The sequence below is a fragment of the Pteropus alecto genome, unplaced genomic scaffold (genome assembly GCF_000325575.1).
Source record: "Pteropus alecto unplaced genomic scaffold, ASM32557v1 scaffold354, whole genome shotgun sequence".
Classification (NCBI taxonomy): domain Eukaryota; kingdom Metazoa; phylum Chordata; class Mammalia; order Chiroptera; family Pteropodidae; genus Pteropus; species Pteropus alecto.
In genome coordinates this window covers 147,640-170,124 of record NW_006435759.1, presented here as the reverse complement: position 1 = coordinate 170,124, position 22,485 = coordinate 147,640, and the positions used below count along the sequence as shown (strand labels likewise).

Sequence of the window (22,485 nt, the reverse complement as noted above, 5' to 3'; positions counted from 1 at the left end):
TATTAAAGTTTTTTTTTTTTTCATCTTGGAAGTTTCAGCCTAGGTGCCACATTGTGCCCAGAAAGACTTTTGGGTGTCCCCAAGGGGAGGGTTAGGCTTGAGACTCCATGACAGAGAACTTGTCAGGAAGCTAAATAGAACTTTTGCCAGCCCCTTCAAAGCAGAGAACTGTGAATAACAAGTATCTATATATTTGAAAGACAGGTGCTGGACGCTTCCATGGTAGATTGACAAAGAGAGCAAAACTGATCCAGCACCTACCACCACCTCTTGACTCTAACAGAGAAGGTGAGTGTGAGGGAGGGAGGTCTGAAAGAACCCTTCTTTGGGATGGGGGTGCCTGTGAGAAAGGGAGATTGGAACCTCACTGTCTGAAGAGAGGTCAGCCAGAGATGCCTTTGAAGGCACACAAAGGAAGGGGTAGTGGCCAACCAAGCTCTTTTTCTACTCTTGGTGGCACAAGGATGTACGTGTTCTTGTAGGCCCAGTAGCTGCTGGGGAAGGTAGCCTGGCTCGAGACCCCACATGAGAGGATGGTCCTCTAAGGTAAGGTATGCCAGCAGTAAGAGGGACAATGTGGGGAGCAATACCGGGAGCAGGAGCTGAAGAGGGTCCCGAGGTCAGTGGAAAGCCACGAAGCCGCCCCATGGAAGGGCTGGCTTTTAGACGCTTGCTGGAGTGTACTGACTGATGATTAGCCAGCAGGACCTAGAAAGAACTACTACAACCAGCAGCAGCTAAATCAAAAGGCCTCTCTGTCTTTTCCCTTCACCCTGTACGGGCCCTGCAGGAGCCAGAAACAGCAGACCGTGAAAGGGAGGAGAGGGACATGGAGAGGGACGGAACCCATCTCCCCTCTTTCCCCACTGCTGGTCCCTGACCCACACAGGTCAGGCAAGTGCTGAACATGGGGTGGGGGCATGAAGGATCTTCGAAGAGAATGCAAGGCTAGAGTTTGATACCAGCTGGACATAGAGTCTTCTCTCAGCAGGATCAGATGTCCTGCAGGGACCCCACCATAGCCAGAGGGGCCTGGGCGAACCAGCAGAAGGAAGCACTACCTTCTCTTTACACACGGCCTTTTCATCCACCTTCCTGGATGGAATCCACAACTTTAAGATATTTCTTCTTATACTCTACACACTAGGAAGGGCTCTACCTGGGTGTCCTGTTCTAGGTTTCACTGTGGTTTAAAGGAAAGGGGACCCCAGATTGAGGGGATCGTGGGAGCCACACTCCCACAAGACTATCAGAGAACAGAAAACCCCGGAGACCCTTCCCCAGAAGACAGTGTTGGGGGTGGGGCTCTGGGGATAAGAAAGATGATGAACGGAGGGAGCCCCTGTCCCAGGTGCCTCTGGGACTGGGCTCGGCAGGGAGGGCTGGCGCTGAGTCAGGTCCTGGTGTGTTGCCTCCATCAGCAAAGCTGGTCTTGCTTGCCAGTCCCAGCCATGTGCAGGGGGATGAAATCAGAAATGCGTGTTGTTCACGAAGGCCCCCCCTGGGATGGATGTTTTCCCTGAGGCCTCCGTTTCCTTTTCTGAGGGTGCTAACTTCAAAGTCCTGGAGGGAGCAGAAGGCCAACCATGAACTGGTACCGTGAAGGTGTCCCTCACCACCCCTCCACAAAATAGGGGGAATCTAACCCAAAGCCAGATATCTGAGTGTCCTGAGGCCCTCCTCCACTACCCCAATGTCAGCCTCTAAGCAACAATGGATTAATGTGTGAGGTGGGGGCCACTGATGTGAGGCCTGGGCCCTGAGCTTCTGAGAAAGCAAGCAGCTCACCGGGGTTGCGGCCCCTGCTCCAGGTCCTCGATAGTATCCTTCAGGGGCTGGCCACGTGTCTCTGGCAGCAGTACACAGAGCAAGCCCCCCACAATGGGGAAGGTGCCAATGATGATCATGGGGAGCGCTGCATAGTACTCGCCCAGCAGGATCACTAGAGGTGCGATGATGCCCCCGGCCCTTGAGAAGACAGCCACCAGTCCCATGCCCGACTGCCTAGGGGAAGACCAGTACAAACTAAGCAGACCCAGTCTACGGCCATGCTACCCTGAACGAACCCAGTCTCGTCAGATCTCGGAAGCTAAGCAGGGTTGGGCCTGGTTAGTACTTGGATGGGAGATCACCTAGGAAGACCAGGTGCTGTAGGCATAAAAAATAAAAAAAAAATTTTTAAATAAGGGATTGTAAGCTGACAAGGTCCTTACAATTTGTTAGGTCAACCAAGTGTTGCCTCACCTAAAAAAAACAAAAAAAGAAAGAAAGAAAAACTAAGCAGACCCTGCCTCAACTCTGGGCCACAGTGCCACCTTAGCACACTTCCTCAGGAGAGCCCAGACCCCTCGTTATGGGCATCCAGGCTCATCCGGCCTACCCATCCTTCCCCCTGCACAGTGAACTTCTTGTAGTCTGACTGTGTGCCATGTTTCTCCAACCTCTAGGCCTCTCGGTCTGCCTATTACATGCCTGCTCACCTATTAAGTGTCAGGTCAAAGGTTGCACTCCCTACCACCCGACCACCTGCCATGCCCTCCTGACTGCTCCTTCTTCTGAGTCATTCATTCTTAGACTTACTCCATACACTAGTCCTGACAAGGCCGCAGCATGGCCAACTTCTCGATCTGTCCTCCACCAGCGTAGGGAATAACCTGAGAGCTTGGACTAGATTTCTAGTTCTTCTGGACCCCACCCAGCACTGTCATCCCAGAGCCAGCCTCGTAAGCAATTTGTGAAGCGCCAATGAGGGCGGAGGAGAGATTGTCAAAATAACGGCCTCGGAAGCAGAGGAGCAGGAGCTGCTCCACGGCCCTTACCTGAGGACAGTGGGGAAGAGCTCAGCAGAGTACACGTAGGAGATGGTAAATCCAGAAGTCGTGGCGAACTTCCCCATCACGGCCAACACAGTGACCACTGTGGGCAGATCTGGTGAGAGATGCTGGTCAGCAGCATGAAGGGTACACAGACCCATCACCTGGGCCCTGCTCCTTGCCCTGCTCAATCCAACTCCTCACCCCGTCTGAAACTGAACCACAGGGATGCCCTCACTCCAAAAAGGGGAGCAATGGGCCTCTGGCCACAGATGAGTGAGGGTGGGAGCGGTCAGGGGAGAGTCACCCTTGGTACCTGCTGGGATGAAGATGATGATGATACACATGAGGCCCCCCAGAACCAAAGTCCCCAACTGGCTCCACTTGCGGCCAAACCACTGCATCATGAAGATGCTGAGGAGGCGGGCAGGCACCTCGACTGCTCCAAAGATTAGCTGGGTCAGGTAGATGTTCAGGCCAAACTCCTCCACTTGTAAGCTCAGGCCGTAGTAGCCCAGACTGTCCACGAACCTACAAAGTGTCCAAGAGTCCTTGTCACTGCTAGGTGATGAGACACCATCACACTCAGAGAGGCTGCCTTGGCCAGAAGTCACAACAGGAGACAGTAGCACAGCCAGGGAGAGTTCCCGTCATTCCCACACAGCCCATCCCAGCCAGAAAGCCACCTTCCTGCATCCCATCGACACACAACAGCAAAGTGGCCCTTGGCTCGTGCCTCGAGGAGAAGCATGGGTCCCAGGGCGCTCACCAGACTAAGAAGAGAATCAGGGTCATCTTCCGGAGCTGGGGTTTTCTTAATAGATCCAGGACATTCCCTGAGGGGCCTGTCTTCTCTACAGCCAGCTGAGAAGAAAATGCCAAGTGAGGGGCCTGTGGAAAGGTCTGTGTGTGTGAGATCTGGGGGCAGGGCAGGGGCTGCGTGCTGGGAGTACCTGGCTCAGGAGCTCTGGGGAGAGTTTCCGCCTGTTCACCAAGGCTGCTTTCTGGATCACTTGTTTGGCCTCTTCGACTCTCCCCTTGATCAGGAGCCACCGTGCAGATTCTGGCAGAACCCTGTAGGTCAAGAATGGCTGTAAACTTGGGGCACGGGGTCCTAGAATCCCCTAACCCCCCACCCCCCCACCCCCAGCTTTGCGGCTGTTCCAGTGCACGCTGAACCCCACACCCCTGCAGGCTCCCTCTCTCTGAAGCGGTCTCCAAGTGTTCCCCCAAGGTGCACGTGTGTGCTACACCCTAGGCAGCTCCCGGGAAGTGTCTCCTCACCACAAGTAGAAGAAGAGCAGCAAGACAGGCGCTGAGCCGGCAATCTGGAGGTGCCTCCAGTTCTGGATGCCGTAGGCCAGACCTGCCAGCACAATCTCTCCAAGGGAGAAGAAGCACTGGATTATGACCATGGCCTGGGTCCTCCACGAGGGCCCCACCCACTCTGCAACTGGAACAGAGAGACGGCGACTGAGCCAGATCCCACCCTCTCACTCCCTGTCTCCCTAGACACAGCCCTGTCAAGGTTGGGGCCTCAGTCCCAGCTCAGGAAGTGCAGGTATGGCTTCAGAAGAGGGTTCCTGACAAGTGCCCACCCCCGCCCCCACACTCCCAGTCAGTCTGGGGAATGTAGCCAGACGCCACAGCCTCAATCTATGGCTGAAGGCTTCAGGGCTCAGATACCCACGTAGGGAAATACCGCTGAAGGCATATCCAGAGACGGCAGTAGCCACAGCAAAGCGCAGGACCATGTACAGATCGAAGCTGTTCACAAAGGCAGTGGACAGGCCCATGACGGCAAAGATTAGCAGCTGCACCAGGATAGCGGCCTTGCGGCCAATCCTGGAGAAAGAAGGAGAGAAGGCTCTCTGAGGCGAAGGAGGCAAGGGAGGACCCAGCCCTGCCCTGGGTTCTCTGTGAGGAAGGACACGTGGCCACACCACGGGAGCCCCGTTTGAGGGACACCAGTGTGAGAAGCAGTGGGGACGCCTGGCCCTGTGCCAGAAGCCTAAGAGCATGCTAGGGCAGGGGTGGGCTGGCCAAGGTTCTTACCGATCACAGACGGGCCCAAAGATGAGAGCGCCAACGAGGAGCCCCGCCATATACACTGATTGTGAGGTCTCCCTCAGTGGCTTCCGGTCACAAACTAGGTTGAACTGAGGCAGACACAGGCAGATGTGAGTCTAGGGGCAGCTGAGGGCAAGGCTTCTATAATCCAGCCCACCCACTACCAACTTCTCAGGGCAGATGCCCACAGTTCCCAAGGCACCCCAGGGAACCAGAGTGAACTCAGGGGGCACACACAGCATGATGTTTAAAGTGTTTAGGGAGAATACAGCAATATTCAACACCTGTCTGGTATCACATGAACTCCTAGCTCAGGATAGTAGCAGTTTAACATGAGATCACGCTATATTCCTTTCAGTGATGTCATATCTATGTGAAGTTGTGTTTTTGGCAGTGGCAATGAGAAAAGGCAAGCACCATGAGCGAATCAGCGAGGACCAGAAAATGCGGGTGTCAGTGTACGAGGATCAGGAAGTTGTACAGTTCCCGATAGACAGATAGGTAAGTAATTAGTAAGTAATTGTATTTCTTTAAGAATGAAAAAAAAAGTGTCCTATCAATTTACGCTTTTAATGTCTATTACTTTTTTTAAAATTTATATTTTTAAAAATTCTATTTATTTATTTATTTAATTTATTTTATTTTTATGGTGACATTGGTTAACGAAATCCAATAAGTTTCAGCTGTACACTTTAACAGTAAGGCGTATATATATTTACACTGTGTGTTCACCTCCCATAGTTAGATTTCTGTCTGTCACCACATATTTGACCCCCTTTACTCCATCTACCATCCCCCTCCCCCTCCTCCCTACTCTCTGGTAACCATTAGTCTATAGTCCATGTCCCTGAATCTCTGTCTGTGTATTACTTTTTAAAATAGCTATTAAGTTGTTAGGACAGAAACACTTAAGTTGTTTGAAGGTTCGAAAATTACTTGACACCTAAGACTGTTACGTATTTCTTTTGGCCTGGAGATGCCACGGAAACTCACTGAGACACTAATGGTGCAATGTTTGGGAACCTCTGACACACAGCTGATTGCTGCTTCTTGACAAGTGGGGCCTCTACATCACAGCCAGGGCATCCCTGTGACCCACTTAGGCCTTCCACATTTCCCCATCTAGCTGTAACATCTCCCTGAAACTCATCATTCACAGGCAACCAGAATACTAAGAAGCCCTCATACACTCCGTGAGGGAGATTACAGCAGAGGAACGTGCACGCATGTGCATGCAGAGGTGATACAGGCAACACACCTGGAGATGCACAGAGAGAACCTGAAGCCACAGGGAGAAAAAAATGCATGTCCGTAGACCTCTGTACCCATGTCTACAACATGTACATACTCATCTACTACATGTGACTCGCCCCTAAGCCCACTGGTATGTGGGCCCCTCAGGGAGTTCTGTGGCCCTTGCACACAGCTCAATGCCCTACACAAATGTTTGTTGAGGAACATGACACATAGCTTTCCTCTAGAGCTCAGAGAGATAGCTTCACGAAAACGGCTAATGCCTTATGAGTGCTCACCCTGTGTAGGGTACTATGCCTAATGCTCTACGTGCATTATCTCACATAATCCTGACAACAATCATTGACATACTATTATTTTCCTCTAAGGAAGGAGCGGTTAAGCAGCTAATCCTAGGTCAGGGTTGTTCAGACATTTCTACTGCCCCAGAAACAAGGATTGAAACTGGTGAGATCTAAGAAAATATTTGCTGAATGAATGAATGAATCAACTAATACCTACAGTGAACCAACCAGGCAATCGTTATCAGTTAAGTAACCTTTAGCAAGAAATTAATCAATCCAGAAGATATCATGTACTCATGCTTCTGTTCTCAAGGACAACTGTGCTTTTTTAAGAACTTTTGATATGTGTCCAGCAATTAACATAATCAGAATGAAGAGGGCTGGACAAAAGATATCAACTTTCTCCACCCAATTTTATTGGGTTGATGTCAGTTTGGCTGCCACGCATTGCCTTTATGCTTAGACACTATTTAAAATAAGTAATAACAAATAAAAGCCTGCTGTTCTTAGCCTCTCGAGCCAGAATTAAATAACTCTGGGGACCTTTGAGCATGTTAGCCGATCTGTTGGTGTATTGTGTTTCCCATGTATAAAATGGGAATAGAATATATTACATACTATCACTTGGTAGCATGAAAGAAATCAGTCCACGTAACATGCTTAGTACAGTGGCAGTCACACAGGAAGTTCTCAGTAAACGTTAGTTCAGCCGTGGGTGCATTGGCTCGTGTTCATGAAACTCACAGCTGGTGACAAAGACGTCTCAGACACAAAGGGCTACAGTGATCTGAAGGCATGGGTGCCAAGCCATGGGACACTTCCAACACTGGCATCCCTGCACAGTGGCCAGTATTCACTACCTCCCTGTACTTTATATACCCCTTATCTCGTTAAATCACCATTCTAACTCCATGAAGACTTATCGTTCTCACTGTGCAGGAGCAGAGATTGTGTCTTGGGGAGGTGTCAAGACTTATCCAAGCTCCTGCGGTGGTATCATGTTGCAGAAGGAACAGAGATGAAGAAGGCTCCAACTCAGAATGCCAATCTTCAACCTCTCCCGCCCTAATGCCCACAGCAGATGGTGCTGCCTGGGGCCTGCCACGGTGGCCCACAGAATCCTGCCCTCATTTCTTGGAGCATATCCCATCACATCTTCCTCCCTGTTCCAAAACCTTCAGGGGCTTCCTTTGGTCTCTAGGAGAAAACCCATATTCCTCAGCACTGTATCTAAGACCCTTGGACAGTTGGCTCTTGCCTATTTCCCAGCCTCTTTTGTATGTCAGTCTTTCTCAAACAGGCCAGGCATTTTCATGCTTCCATAACCTAGACCCGGCTGTTCTCTCTGCCTCCTCTTCCTTCCCATCTCTGCCCGCTCTTTAGTCACAGGACAGACTACACTGTTGTAGCTATTCCTTGATAGTCTATTTCCCTCCCTATTCAGAGGTTCGTGTTTTCTTTTACCAAAGACGGGCACCCAGGAAATGTGGGATGGGTGAGAGGACAGGGACAAATGAACTCTGTTCTTCAAGAGCACATAGCCTATAAGGAAATGTGCTCTTTTCTTCTCAAATTAGGATTGTTTGTATTTCAGTTTGAATATGAAGCTGCTGGTTCTAATAAGGGGACTTAGGGTGGCAGCTCAGAGAGGGTCCTCTGAATCAGTATGTCACAGCCCTTCCTCCTAGATGAAAAACAGAAGTAAGAGATCTCATGCCAAGGTAGCTCCACTCTGGAACTGAGCTTGGGGTCTCATGGGGTGCAGGGTACAAAGCACAAAGACCAAAGCTTTATATTGGAAGTCACAGTCCTTGGCACGGTGAGGGTGGAAGGGAGCATGTCAGGGAAGGGCAAGTGATCTAAGCCCCAGCTCCACCTCCAGCACACAGGATGATGACTGAGAATAAGGAGAGAGGCCCCAAAGCCTTGAGAACATCCTGCTCGACTCCCACCCCTGCCCACCCGCATTCCAGGCACACCGACTTCTTGCTGCTCCCCAGGCAGGTCGCCTGCTTCCTACTGCCAGGCCTTTCTTTTGTTGTGCTCTGTCTGCAAAGACCTCCTCTCCTCTATCAACATTCTCCTGGTACCCTGGTACCCAGATAACATACCAATTCCTTTGAGAAGTCGTCTGCCCATTACCTATTCGGGAGGAAGCGAATTCTAGTCTCAGAGCCCACCCCGCCCTTTACCCAACGACAAGGAGCCCAGATCATACCTTGACCATCAGGGGTCCTCAGAAAAGGGGAGCAGGGTGTCTCTTTCCTCTGACTGTTCCCTGTACAGTTAATACTTGGGGTTTTGGTGGAATAAAATCCCACGAACAGTGCAGCACAGGCTGTAAATAAGGGCTAGCATTGGCTCTAAGCAATCTGGAAGTTTGCCTGGGCTTTAAAGATGGTGATATTTGGCCAGAGAGTTCATATGCATGTGCAGAGGTAGGCACAGCCAAAGCATCTGAGGACCAGTGAAGGCCAGAACCTACTATGGGAATGATGCTGGGGGAATGATGGAAGAGAGGCCAATGAGCGTCAGACTGGGCTAGGCTGGGCTAGATCCACAGGCTGGAGAGCTCACGGGCTACCTTCTCCCCCTGTGCCATAGAATGGGGTGGAGGAACAGGAGGAAGACAGGCAGGACATATTATCAGGCTGCTAGGGCTCTAGGGGTAGGTTTATGGTAATACATTAAAAAGTGAAAGTTTGCCTTTAGTTAAAACATTACCCTCTGAGAACCTCTAAGAAAGACTATTTTTACCCATGGGGGGAAAAATGAATGTTTAATCTCTGGACTCCAGATTTACCACCCCAAAGGTAAGAGCTGCACAGATCCTCCCAATAACACCCTCCACTCAGGTTTCAGGACTACATGTGCCCCTTCCTGCTCCTGCAGGGAACTGGGCAGTGGGAGCCTGCGGGGGACTCCCAGCTCCACAGTTACCCTGGCCACGTCCTCTCCCCACTCTTAGCCTCACCCCACCATCTGGGAAGCAACAGAGTAGAGAATGATGCTTTCCCAAGGCTCTTCTTGCTCTGAGGCTGCTAGGAGGGGAATCTGTCCATTTCTGTCTGCATTCCTCCAAGAGAATGAACTTAGCAAGAGCAAATGTTCAGTTACCTTCTGTAGGACAAATCCTAGAGTCACAGGTGTCCTCCGGGATCCCAGAGACAGGCAAGTGGAGATCGAGATAGAGATAGGCACGTCAAGCCAATAGAAAGGCAGACAAATAGACAGGGAACGAGATAACATAAGAGTGTTAGGAAAACACAGGAAAATCTAAGCGGGGCAGACATGTAGAGGCGGACTAAAAAACAAAGGCAAATGGACAGATAGATGGGAATGTGGAAGAGAGAGAAAGGTGTAAAAACAGAATAACAGGAGACAGGAAAAAAGGCAGGCACTGGGCACAAAGGCAGAAGGACAGACAAAAGGTTAGGGCAAGATGAATGGATGGATGGGCAGATAGACCAGAGAAAATGGATAGACAGGTAGACAGGTATTGAGGCAGAGGGCAAAGAGAAAAACAGGGTGATTGGCAATAAACAAGTAAAACAGGCATATCAGTGTGAATCATTCAAGGATAATGGAACAGTAACACTGGCGAATGAGGGCGGAGGGCCAGGCAAAGGAACGGACAGACGCGAAACGGGACACAGACCGGCAAAGGGGCAGCCCACCTCATTCGTTAGGGATAGGGCCTTGTGTTCAGGATACTCCCAGCCCGTCTCACAAGCCTCTGTCTCATTGAAGCGGTGGCTGAGGATGTCCTCCAGGCTGGCATTGGGAGGGGGTGGCCGGAACATGAGGCAGGACTCAGGGTTGCCTGAAGCATCCAGAGGCACGCTCAGGAGCAGCTGCTCAGCAGCACTGAAGTTGAAAGTGTCGTTCTTGACCCAGGCAACTGAACAGTAATGGTCCTCATTCAGGACCATGAAGACGTGGGCAAACATGTGGAAGGAGCTCAAGAAGAAGGGAATAGCCAGCAGTAGCAACAGCCGTATCTGGAAGCGACCGAAGTCGCCTATTTCAGCCAGGACCTCGGAAAATTGAACCATGTCTACCTGTCACCACGTCCTCACCCTGGGGCCACTAAAGAGCTCTGCACCTTGGTCCAGGGTTGCTTGCTCCTTTAGGCAGTGATAACAGCTGCATTAATGTTTAATCCAGCCTTGCCAAGCTCCACCTTCACACCTCAGCTCCCTGGGAAGGATAGAATATGATGGAAAAAAAAAAAAAATACAAAAAACCAGTCAACTCAGGCTTGCAGAATCCGAACATGTTTTATTGAAACACAAGTACCACGAGAAGAAACGAGAGGACTTTCTCAGGCCTAGTACATAGGGATGAGTTTCAGCCAATCATTATATAATATACAGCACACCTTCCCACCCCATACCAATTGGAATGTCCTAAACAATTCACGCCTAGCTCAAACCCCTCTTATCACAATAGAACCCCAATTCTGAGAGTAGTTATAACACTCAGAGGGTCACAAAGGTCCTTTCTAGGGACCAGCCCACATTAGACAGTGGAATATAAGTCAGGAGAGCAGCAAGGACCCAGCCTGTATATTTATTAACTCTATTACCAGGCCAATCAAGCCTCTTGACCCTGATAATCTTACCTTTGTCATGTGGGTTTCTGGTTCCGGGGTCATCTGCAGTACCAGTCAATCCCAGGGCAGCATGAAGGCCAGGAGATCCACCAAGGGCATACATGTCTTTCATTTTCAGCACCAAAGATACTTCAAGAATGCAGAGCAATCGCAGAAGAGCCAAGAGTTGCATTTTGTGTTCTAGTCAAAGAATAGACCATTCACACAATCCCCTGATAAAAACAAATCCGAGCTGCCCCAGAGCAGCCCTGGCCACCCTAGGCATTCTCAGTGATTACAGAAACACAGAACGAAGTCTCCCACTACAATGGCCCCAGCCGTGGAAGCCCAGTGGGTGGCCACTCCTAGCCTTGCTGGAACTGGGATTCTTAAAAGACCAGGGACTAACAAAAAGGCAGGAATTCAAAGAAGAATCTCCCAAAGGCCCCTATCCTTATTCTCCTGGGGGAGTCTTACTGGAGGTAGGCCTAGGGCTTGGAAGGTGTCCGGTTCAGGCACGGGAGGTGAGGAATGATAGAGGACTGGGGGAAAGTACACGTGTATGCATGCGCACACATTCGCATATTCGTTTGTACATTGGAAAGCCTTTTCATGTTTTGAATTTTGAACCGTTTTAAGAGATGGTGCAGGGAACACAAGGAAGCAAGGTTGTTCAGGGAAGTTCTGGATAAATGTGTGCCTGTGCCTATCCAACTGTCAAAACAGCACAGCCTCTGGCCACCTGTCAGGCAGCCAGCATGTAGACCAGGTCAAGGCAGAGCAGACAGTGAAGGACAGAGGCAAGGGTCTACGGCACTGCATACGAGCACTTTCCTCTCTGCTGCCCATCCCCAAATCCCACCAGGCCCGCCGGTGTCCCCAGCTCTATCTTTTTTCCTTCACCTAGCTTCCTTCCATGTTCTTGTCCTCAGCATCGCCTTGATTAATTTTCCAAGAAAACAGATGCTACCAGTTGCCACTGCCTAGTTAGGAGTCCCCATGGGGGCCAAGCGGAAGACCTGAGCCTGTACTCACTTCCCATCACTTCCTCATGCCACTCAGGGAAAGGAGTTTTGCTGCTTTTGGTTCTAAGTAGATAAGGGAGCTGGAGCTAGGAGGCAGAAAGCTTGGGCTCTGCTACACATTCGCTCTGATCCTATGTTTCTTTTACCCCCTGGGCCTCGATTTCTTCATCTGTGTAAAGGGAAAGCTTGACCTAGATGGTCTCTAAGGCTTCTTCTATTTCTTGGTGAGCAATTCTAAAATAAAGATAGATGATGAGGAGACTCCTGACAGATGAGTGAGACATAACAAAAGATCTCCCATGGTTAGAACTATGACCCCGAAATCTTGGTCCAGAGGTGCAGGATACCATTGGCTTCCCTTGACTTCTATATTCCCCAAATTCTAATTTTCTGGGTTAGTTTATTTCTCCTCTTAACCTTATCCCCATATCCCAACCAGTCTGCCAAAGCTGCCTCAGAGTTCCTCGAGGCATGCCTCGGCTCCCCTCTTTGAGGGAGTCCTCGCAGGATCGCTGCAGCCCCAAGGACCTCTGTCTGTCCTGTGGTCTGACTTGGGAGGCTGAGACCAACACCAGCATGCGTGCCGGTCTCTGACTCCCCCAACCAGTCTGGTCACCCCACCATCTTCTGGAAGACTGCGAGATAGGCTTGGGGTTACCTTTGGTTCTTCAGGGAGAGCCCATGGCTTAGGTCTCCATCCTCTTCCTCTCCTCGCACCTGCCCACCTCGATGGCACGAGTAAGACCAAGGAAGGGTGTAACGAGAGTTCTCTAACCACAACGACTCTTTAAGTCGAGACAACAGATTCTTTAAAACAAGTGTCCACTGCCAATCGTCTGTCCACAGAGTAGAGGGTAGTGTTGGAGCGTGTGGCGGGGAGTGGGGAAATATTCCACAAACATTGTTCATACGGATTCATTAGATGGTGTAAAATCTCTCCAAGACTTGAGAATAATTCTAGTAAATAAAAACTGGGTTAGGACTTTTGGGTTCCGGTCCAACATGTAAGGAGCTCCATCCTAACATATAAAACGTTGAACAAACTGAAAAATCGACTCTTAGATTTGTCAGAGAAGTGAGGTCAGGGTAAACTGCTCTCCCTCACAGTGGAGAGCCATACAGGTACATACAGAGAAGTATAACTTACTAAAGCAAAACTCCACAAACAGAAACTTGCACAGGAACTAGAAACAGACTAGGAAAACCTGAATTATAGTTAACAAATTGCTGAGGGCTCATTGTACATAAGGCTGAGAGCCAAAATCTCCAAAAGCGGCGGGGGGTCCCCTCACTTTTCAGATTTACCTCCAGAAGCTCTACCAGATTCTCACGGTGAATATCAGAGAAAAATTCTGTTGTTTCCAGAGGCATGGGAAAAGTAATCATTTTGAAACATACTGAGAACATTTTCTTCTTTTTAAACAAGGCTGACCCTTAAGAGAAACTATCCAAACAGAGCCTAACCTGCTGGGCCTAACTGACCTGGAATAAGGGAAGTACCCAATTCTACCCTCTCTAGCCATCGTGCCTTACTTAAGGGGGAGGGGGAGACTGAGAAGCACTTGTGAAATTCACAGGTCCACTAAAATCTGAGTCTTATCATAGGACTACAGAAGGCTTCCCCATTCCCACGCCTTACCATCATATCACTAAAAGCCTCTTTACTGGAATTCTTTTTACCCAGTGCATCATGTCTGGTTTTCAACAAAAAATTACAAGACATGGTAAAAGTCAAAAACACAGTTTGAAGAGACATGGCAGGCAGCAGAACCAAACTCAGATATGGCAAGGATATTGGAATTATGAGATTGGGAATTAAACAAAAGAAAACAAAACAAAACAAAACTTGGAATATGCTAAGGGATCTCAATGAAAAAAGTGGAGAACATGCAAATACAGATGGGTAATGTAAGCAGAGAGATGTAAATTCTAAGAAAAAGACATGCTAGAGATTAAAATCAGTGCAATAAAGATGAAGAATGCCTTTGATGGGCTCGTTAGCAGACTGGACAAAGCGGAGGAAAAAAATCTCTGAGCTTCAGGATATGTCAATAAGAACTTTGAAAACTGAAAAGCAAAGAGAAAAAAGATGAAACAAACAAACAAATCCGAAGAGAGTATCCGAGAACTATGGGACAAGTATGAAAAGTGTACATAGGCATAATGGGGATACCAGTAGATAGGTATAGAAGAAATATTTGAAACAATAATGGCTGAGAATTCCCTCAAGTCATGTCAGACACCAAAGTGCAAGTGCAGGAAAGCTCAGAGAACACCAAGCAGGATAATGCCCAAAACACTACACCTAGGATATCATATTCAAACTGCATAAAATCAAAGATAAACAACGAAATCATGAAAAAGAAAAAAACCCACCCTATCTATAGAAGCAAATATAAGAATTGTATCAACTTCTCCTCAGAAACCATGTAAGCAAGAAGAGACTGAAATGAAATATTTTGTGTTGAGAGAAAAAGCCACTAACCTGGAATTCCATATCCTGTAAAATTATCCTTCAAAAGATGAAGGAGAAATAAAGACGTTCTTGGACAAAGAAAAATTGAGGGAATTTGTTACCAGCAGACTTGCCTTCCAAGAAATATTCAAAGTTCTTCAGGAAGAAGGAAAATGATGAGTCAGAAACTACATAAAAAAGGGCTGGGTGAGCATCAGAGGAAAAATAGTGAAGGTAAAAGAAAAACTTTTATTTTTCCATTTCTAGGTTGACCTAACACATAACACTTTGTTCAAAATAATAACAGCAATGCTGTATTAGATTATCTATGCGTGTATTAGATTGTAGAGAATTGGCATACTTTCTCAAACGTTTGGTAGAATTTGTGAATCCATTTAGATCTGGCGCTTTCTCTTTTGGAAGGTTATTAGTTATTGATTCAATTTCTTTAGCTTATATAGGACTATTCAGATTATTTCTTCTCGTGTGAGTTTTGTCTTGCCTGTTAAGGAATGGGTCCATTTCATTTGAGGTATCAAATCTGTGGGCATAGAGTTGTTTATAGTATCCCTTTATTATCCTTTTAATGTCCATGGAACCCATAATGATGTTCCCTTTTTTCATTTCTGATGTTAGTAATTTTTGTCTTTTTTTTTCTTAGTCTGGTTAGAGGCTTGTTGATTTTATTGATCATTTCAAGGAACAATCTTTTGGTATTGTTGATTTTCTCTACTGTTTCCAATTTTACTGATTTCTGCTCTAATTTTCTTTTACTTCCTTTGTCTTTAATTCAGTCTTTTACTAGTTTCCTAAGGTAGGAGCTTAGGTTACTTACTCCTTTTACATCTTCTTTTCTATGTATACATTCAATGCTATAAATTTCCCTGTAAGCACTGCTTTTGCTGTACCTCACAAAGTTTGATAAGTTGTATTTTCATTTTCATTTTGTTCAAAATATTTAAAAATTTCTCAGGATTCCTTTTTGGACCAATGTGTTTAGAAGTGTGTTCTTTAATCTCCAAGTATTTTGAGATTTTCTAGCTATCTTCATGTTGATTTCTAGTTTAATTCCATTGTTGTCTGAGAGCAGATATTGTATGATTTCTATTCTTTTAAATTTATTAAATTGTGTTTTATGGCCCAGAATGTGGTCTCGGTGAATGTCCCACGTGAGCTTGAGGAAACTGCATTTTCTGTTGTTGGATGGTGTAATCTATAGATGACCATTATATCTAGCAGATTGATTGTGCTGATGAGTTCAACTATGTCTTTACTGATTTTCTCCCTCCTGGATCTGTCCATTTCTGAAAAAAGGATGTTGAAGTCTCCAACTATAATTGATTCAACTCTTTCTCTTTACACTTCCATCAGTTTTTGCCTCCTGTATTTTGATACTGTTTTTAGGCAAATACACGTTAAGAATTGTTGTCTTCTTGGAGCACTGACTCCTTCATCATTATATAATGCCTCTCTTTATCCTTGTAATATTTCTTGCTGAAGTCTACTCTGTCTGAAATTAACATTGCTACTTCCACTTTCTTTTGGTTAGTGTTAGCATCGTATGTTTCTCCAACCATTTACTTTTAACCTGTATGTCTTTATATTTAAATATTTTTTGTAGGTTTCTTGTAGACAACATATGTTGCATCTTGTTTTTTGACCTACTGCGACAATCTCTTCTCTTTTACTTGTATTTTAGACCATGAACATTTAAAGCAACTGTTAATATAGTCGGATTAACATCTACCATATTTGTTACTGTTTTCTGTTCATTTGTTCTTTGTTCCCATTTTTGTCTTCTTTTTCTGCCTTTTGTGGTTTTGAGAATTTTATGTTTCCACTCTCTCCTTCCTTAACATATCAGTTCTATCTCCTTTTTATTTTTTATTTTTTTTAGTTGTTGCTCTAGAGTTTGCAAAATACATTTACACCTAATCCAAGTCCATTTTCAAAAAACACTGTATAATAACAAAATAATCTTAATTCTTCCCTCTTGTTCTTTGCATCATTGCTGTCACATAAACTGTATACATGGGTAATCAAAGGGCAATGAATGTGTCTGCGTGTGTGTGCCTGTGCGTGTGATTTTATCTTCAATCCAGAAGACAGAAGCAGAGGAAATACTTCCCAACTCATTCTGTAAGGCCAGCATTACTCTAAAACCAAAACCAGACAAAGACATTACATGGAAAGAAAACCAGAAAGCAGTCTCTCTCATGAACAAAGATGCAGAATTCCTTAACAAAATATTAGCAAATCAAATCCAACAATGTATAAAAAGAATTACATACCATGACCAAGTGAGATTTGTCCCAGCTATGCAAAGCTGGTTCATCATCTGAAAATCAATTAATATAATACATCATATCCACAGGCTAAGGAAGAAAAATCGCATGACCATATCAATACATGGAGAAAGAGCACTTGACAAAATCCAACACCCATTCATGATAAAAACTCTCAGCAAATTAAGAATAGAGGGTGACCTCCTCAACTTGGTAAAAAATATTTACAAAAGCCTATAGCTACCATCATATTTAATGAAAACTAGTTTTTCCACTAAAGATAGGAACAAGGCCAGGATATCCTCTCTCACCATTGTTTTTTAACATTACACTGGACATCCTGGATAACGTAATAATAAAAGGAAATAAAAGGTATATATATATATATATATAGAGAGAGAGAGAGAGAGAGAGAGAAGAAAAAAAAACTGTGTTTATTTACAGATGGCACAATTATAACACCCAAAAGAATCAGGAAAAATACTCCTGGAACTAACAAGTAATTATAGCTAGGTTGCAAGTTATAAGGTTAACATACAAAAGCTAATCACCATATACCAACAATGAACAAGTAGAATTTGAAATTAAAAAACAATACCATTTACATTAGTTCTCAAGCAATGAAATACCTAGGTATAAATCTAACAGAACATGTACAAGAGGACAATTACAAAAATTTGATGAAGGAAATCAACAAAAAACTAAATAAATGGAGAGATATTGTATATTCATGGATAGGAAGATTCAATATTATCAAGATGTCAATTTTCTCAACTTGATCTAGTGATTCAACCCAATCCCAATAAAAAATCCCAGCAATATTTGTGAATGCTGACAAACTGATTCTAAACTTCATGTGGAGAGGCAAAAGACCCAGAATAGCTAACACCATACTAATGGAAAAGAACAAAGAGCACTGACAATAGTTGACATCAAGACTTACTATAGAGCTACGCTACTCAGGACAGTGTGGTACCAGCAAAAGAACAGACAAAGACTAGAGATCTGAGAAACAGACTCACATATTCAAATGATCTTTGACAAAAGAGCAAAGGCAATACAATGGAACAAAGTACCCTTTCCAAAATATGGCACTGGAAGAACTGGACAACCACAGGCAAAACAAAACAAAACAAAACAAATCTAGACACAGAACTTACACTCTTTATAAAAATTCATTCAGAATGGATGACAGGTCACAATGTAAACTACGAAACTAGATAACCCGCAGCAGATAACATAGGCAAATGTCTAGATGCTGCTGGGTATAATAATGACTTTTTAGATACAGCATCAATGGCATGATCCATGAAAGAAATGACTGATAAACTGGACTTCATTAGAATTAAATCTTCTGCTCTGCCAAAGACACTGTTAAGAGGATGAGAAGACATGCCACGGACTGGTTAAAAGTATTTGTAAAAGACATATCTGATAAAGAACTGTTATCTAAACTATACAAAGAACTCTTAAAACTCAATACAAGAACAATGTTTAAAAATGTGCAAAAGATCTGAACAGATGTCTCACCAAAGAGATTACATACATCCAAATAAGTATATGAGAAGAAGCTCAACATCATGTCACTAGGGAATTGCAAATTAAAACGAGAGAACACTATACACCTCTTAAAAAGGCCAAAGTATAAAATACTGACACCACCAAATTCTGGCAAAGATGTGGAGCAACAGGAACTCATTCACTGTTGGGAAAGCAAAATGGTACAGCCACTTTGGAAGAAAGTTGGTGGCTTCTTACAAAACCAGCCATACTCTTACCATATAATCCACAATTGTGCTCCTTGGTATTTACCCAAAGAAGCTGACAATTCATATCTACACAAAAACCTGCACATTAATGTTTATTGCTTCTTTTTTGTAACTCCAAAATTTAGAAGCAACCAGTAGCTGAATGGATTAATAAACTGTGCTACATCCAGACATGGAACATTATTCAGTGCTAAAAAAAAAAAAAAGAACTATCAAGCCATGAAAAAGACATGGCGAAACCTTCAGTGCATATTACTAAATAAGAGAAGCCATTCTGAGGCTACATACTACATGATTCTATCTGTATGACAATCTGGAAAAGGCAAAACCATGGAGACAGTAAAAAAATTCAGCAGTTGCCAGGGACTATAAGGGAGGGAGGAATGAACAGGCAGAATACAGAGGATTTCAGGGCAATGAAACTATACATTTTCCAAACCCATAGAATGCACAATAGCAAGAGTGAACCTGAGTATAAACTATGGACGTTGAGTGATAATGATTTGTCAATCAATGTAGGTTCACCCACTGCAATAAATGTACTACTCTGGGGCAGGAGGCTGGCTGTGGGAGAGGCTGTGCGTGAGTGGGTTCTGGGGGTGTATGGGAACTCTGAATACTTTCCACTCAATTTTGCTGTGAAAACAAAACTGCTCTAAAAAACAAAGGGGTAGGTGAGCTGCCCCAGGGGAATTCATGAACTGCTGCACTGAGCTCTGCTACTATCAAGATGTAGAGCTGGAACTGGGCCTCTTAGGATCTGACATCGTTAGAGAGGACGGGCAGGAGAGGTTCTATTTACTCTTGCTGCTTTGCCCCCATTGACACTATACTCGCTTTTGAATAACCAGCACCTCCTCTCTGTGCCCACAGTGGTCAAGAGTCCACTTTTATGACCCGCTAATCTTGAAAGCAAATTCAACCATCTGTTACTATAAACCCCAATGACCCAGGACTTGAGCTCTGGGTTATCAGGATCCACAAGCAGCTCTACTGTGGTTCAAAGGCCACGTTTTGCTGGAAAGGAATTCTGGTCAGGTAGAGCACTTACCCGGGAGGTGGAGGATACAGACGGGATGGAATCTTAAATGGGGACAAGATCAGCCCTGCTCTGAACTTTCCAAGAGGGACACTCAGGGGCTTGACTATGGCATGTCTTCCCTGCCCAGAAGCCTGAACGGAATATCAGAAAAGGTCAGTACAAGAAGTTCCCCATCCAACTCTGTCAAATTTCCTTGGGCAGGTCTTCTCTCCCTCCCTTTTGGGATTTGTTTCCTGTTTGTGCAAAGTTTTTAAGTTGTTCTCATGTGTAGATAACTACACATTTCTTTGGTTTCTGTGCATGTTGGCTTTCCTGTTTGCATGAAAAATTAAAGTTAGTAGTGACTCCCTGACCCATGTCCCACTGCCCCCCACTAATAGCCACCAAAGTAAAGAATGCTTACACCATCAGACAATTTACTGTTTATTGATTAAAAATGAAGGAAACATGCAGCGAAATACAAAGTCAAAAAAAGGGGGGAAAGTCAAATATTTTACATCTTTCATAATCTAGCATACGTCATAAAGAGGAACCTCCATTTATTGATACACCATTATTCTATCCTCCAGATTAAGTAGTATCATCTGGCTCTAGGATTTGGTTCAAAACTTAAGTGAAAAACCCAAACGAATCCATTAGTCATTTAGAAAGACCATACATTTCACAAACAGCATTGGCACATATTACCTTGTGCTAAAGTTAGTCCCTACCCCAGGGACCAGGGGATCCTGGGGACCTCAGGACAGAAGTGTACCCTGAACCACCACTCCTGGAAAGAAGAGAGGTCGCTCACCAGGTCACATGCTGTCCCACCTGGGAAGTTTCTATTCACTTATTTTCTCAGCATCACTGCATAAGTCAGCAAAGGGAGTCCATACATCATGCAGAAGACATAACACTGTCCTGGGGTTTGGTGTCTGACTCCTAATTCCCAGCAGGGCAAAATATGAACTGAAAGAAAAGAGAAAGCCCTAGCCCACTTCTATTGTCATGCCCGTCCCACTGCGGTTCAAAGGTAATGGTCAGCTAGAGAAACTGAAGAGGAGGCTTACTCCCAGACCACCTCCACGTAGAAAGCTAGAACAGACTGAAGCTACCACCTTTTTGATTCATGATGAGCTTGTCTGACACCAAAACACAGACTCGAAGATAAGCCACTAGTCTTGTAGTCTTGTGCCAAAGAAGATACGATCTCTTTTTCATACTGTATTCACACCTCCCCATCCTCATTCCCTCCACCCACCACCCAAAGAAAAAATGAAATGAAACAGAGAGAGAGAGAGAGAGAGAGAGAGAGAGAGAGAGAGAGAGAGAGAGAGAAAAGCTAGTATTTTTTCCAGCAAGCTGATCATTCTTCTTTCCTCTTCCCAGGCTTGACACTTCCCTCCTGTTACTACTCCTGCTTTGGACTAAGGACTTTGGTTTCTGATCCTCTCATCTACTTTCTTCTCGATCCATATCCTCCAATCATCTCCTCTCCTCTTCCCCAACTTCCACCCCTTACCCGACATGCCTGTGCATCCAGGGTAGGTGAAGAAAGCCCAGGGCTAAAACTACAAGCTCAGGGTGAAACAAGAACTGTGACAAGTCAGTTGTGGGGAAAGCTTTCAGAGATGCTCCAAGAGAAAACTAAGTAAAGCAATCTTTTACTCACAGACCAAAAGTGCTGGAAAGGGCTTGAGCCAAGCTGTGAGAGGCAACTCTCGCCTTTCCAGGGGCCCAAAGTTCCTCTTTGTGTGTTGTTTTAAGGCCAGATTGAGGATCACTTTCATGTACGAAACTTGTCAGGGCTATTTGCAGCTAGGCAAAGGCTGACTGTGAAACAGCAGGAAGAAAAATCTTAACCCCACTGATTATTCACATATTGCATTATGAGTGCTTTAAAAAAAAAGACAAAAACAAACCTAAAGAATAATTTATATTGTTTCTGTAGAAAATCAAATGAACACTGTCTGCTCATAGACCCTAAGTGTCACGGCACATGTGGTTTCGCGCTCCGGCCGGGGGCGGCCACACCGCGGAGTGGCCCCCTCCCAAGGGTTGGAGCAGGCGCGGGGCGGACGGCAGGCCTCCCGCCCGCGTGGGTCTCCTTTATTGCTGCGGAACTCTCAGCCTTGCATTTCCTCATGACTTGGAGGCTAGGCAAATTGATTTTCACGGGAGGATTGAGGAACGGTTTTTCTTCAATTTCATTTTTTAAATTCTGAAAATAAATACTTTCACAATGAAATGAGTTATGATTATTTCTGTTCAAAAACCACTACTGGGAAAATGCACCTTTACAAGCCATTATTTGACGTTTTCTCTAAAAACGGTCCAAAGTTCCACTTTGCAGGATCCGATGGCTGAAGTGTGACTACAGTCAGATGTTTTGCACCAGCTGAAGTTAAGGCTAGCAACCCTTCCGGAGGGAGTAATGAAGAGGGGTGCCTGAGGGCAGCTTCAGCAAAATGCTTAGGAATACCATGAACAGAAACAGAACAGAGTTTAGGCTGCCTTCATGAGGCTGTGCTTTTTCCTGACAAAGGCTGCTAGAATTCACATCAGATACAAAAAAAGAAAAAAAGAAAAAGAAAAAAAGAAAAGGAAAAAAACACCCTAAATTAAATTCTCTGGGCTCCAGCTGAACAATCAACTTTTAATTGCTACTCAGTGGGGTAAAGATATCCCAGGATGCCCACATCCTGTCAGGTGTGGGAGAACAGGCAGCACGAGGAAGCCCAAGGTAGCTGCTACTTTCCACCCAGCGCCATCACTGGAGTAAGGCAAGATGAGCTGAAACATCTCCCTCCTGGGCCTTGAGGCACACGGCCACTTCTCAGATGGAGAAGACAGGGAACATATGCGTAAGTTTACTAACGGAACTCTTTAATGGGATGCCGGCCACTGGTGAT

The 22,485-nt window shown here is 45.5% G+C and overlaps 1 protein-coding gene and 1 pseudogene across 1 annotated transcript; one reads left to right on the top strand and one right to left on the bottom strand.

Moving 5' to 3' along the window:
* Window positions 1-1,082: 1,082 nt before the first annotated feature.
* On the bottom strand, window positions 1,083-10,595 carry LOC102890965 (solute carrier family 22 member 13). The gene is made up of 10 exons (XM_006910782.2): window positions 10,099-10,595; window positions 4,869-4,972; window positions 4,504-4,658; window positions 4,098-4,266; window positions 3,767-3,887; window positions 3,583-3,677; window positions 3,130-3,344; window positions 2,820-2,928; window positions 1,789-2,004; window positions 1,083-1,563 (listed from the first exon to the last, which is right to left on the bottom strand). The coding sequence occupies exons 1-10, from the start codon at window positions 10,474-10,476 to the stop codon at window positions 1,470-1,472; spliced, it is 1,656 nt and encodes a 551-aa protein (XP_006910844.1). The 5' UTR covers window positions 10,477-10,595; the 3' UTR covers window positions 1,083-1,469.
* On the top strand, window positions 2,039-2,157 carry LOC112479027 (annotated as a pseudogene).
* Window positions 10,596-22,485: the final 11,890 nt, after the last annotated feature.

Coding starts and splice junctions, on each gene's coding strand:
- LOC102890965 (XM_006910782.2), bottom strand. CDS start 10,476: ATGGTTCAATTTTCCGAGGTCCTGGCTGAAATAGGCGACTTCGGTCGC. Junction 3,888..4,097: donor CTGCTCTTCTTCTACTTGTG/GTGAGGAGACAC, acceptor CTTGACCTACAG/GGTTCTGCCAGAATCTGCAC. Junction 1,564..1,788: donor GAGCAGGGGCCGCAACCCCG/GTGAGCTGCTTG, acceptor TGCTCCCTCCAG/GACTTTGAAGTTAGCACCCT.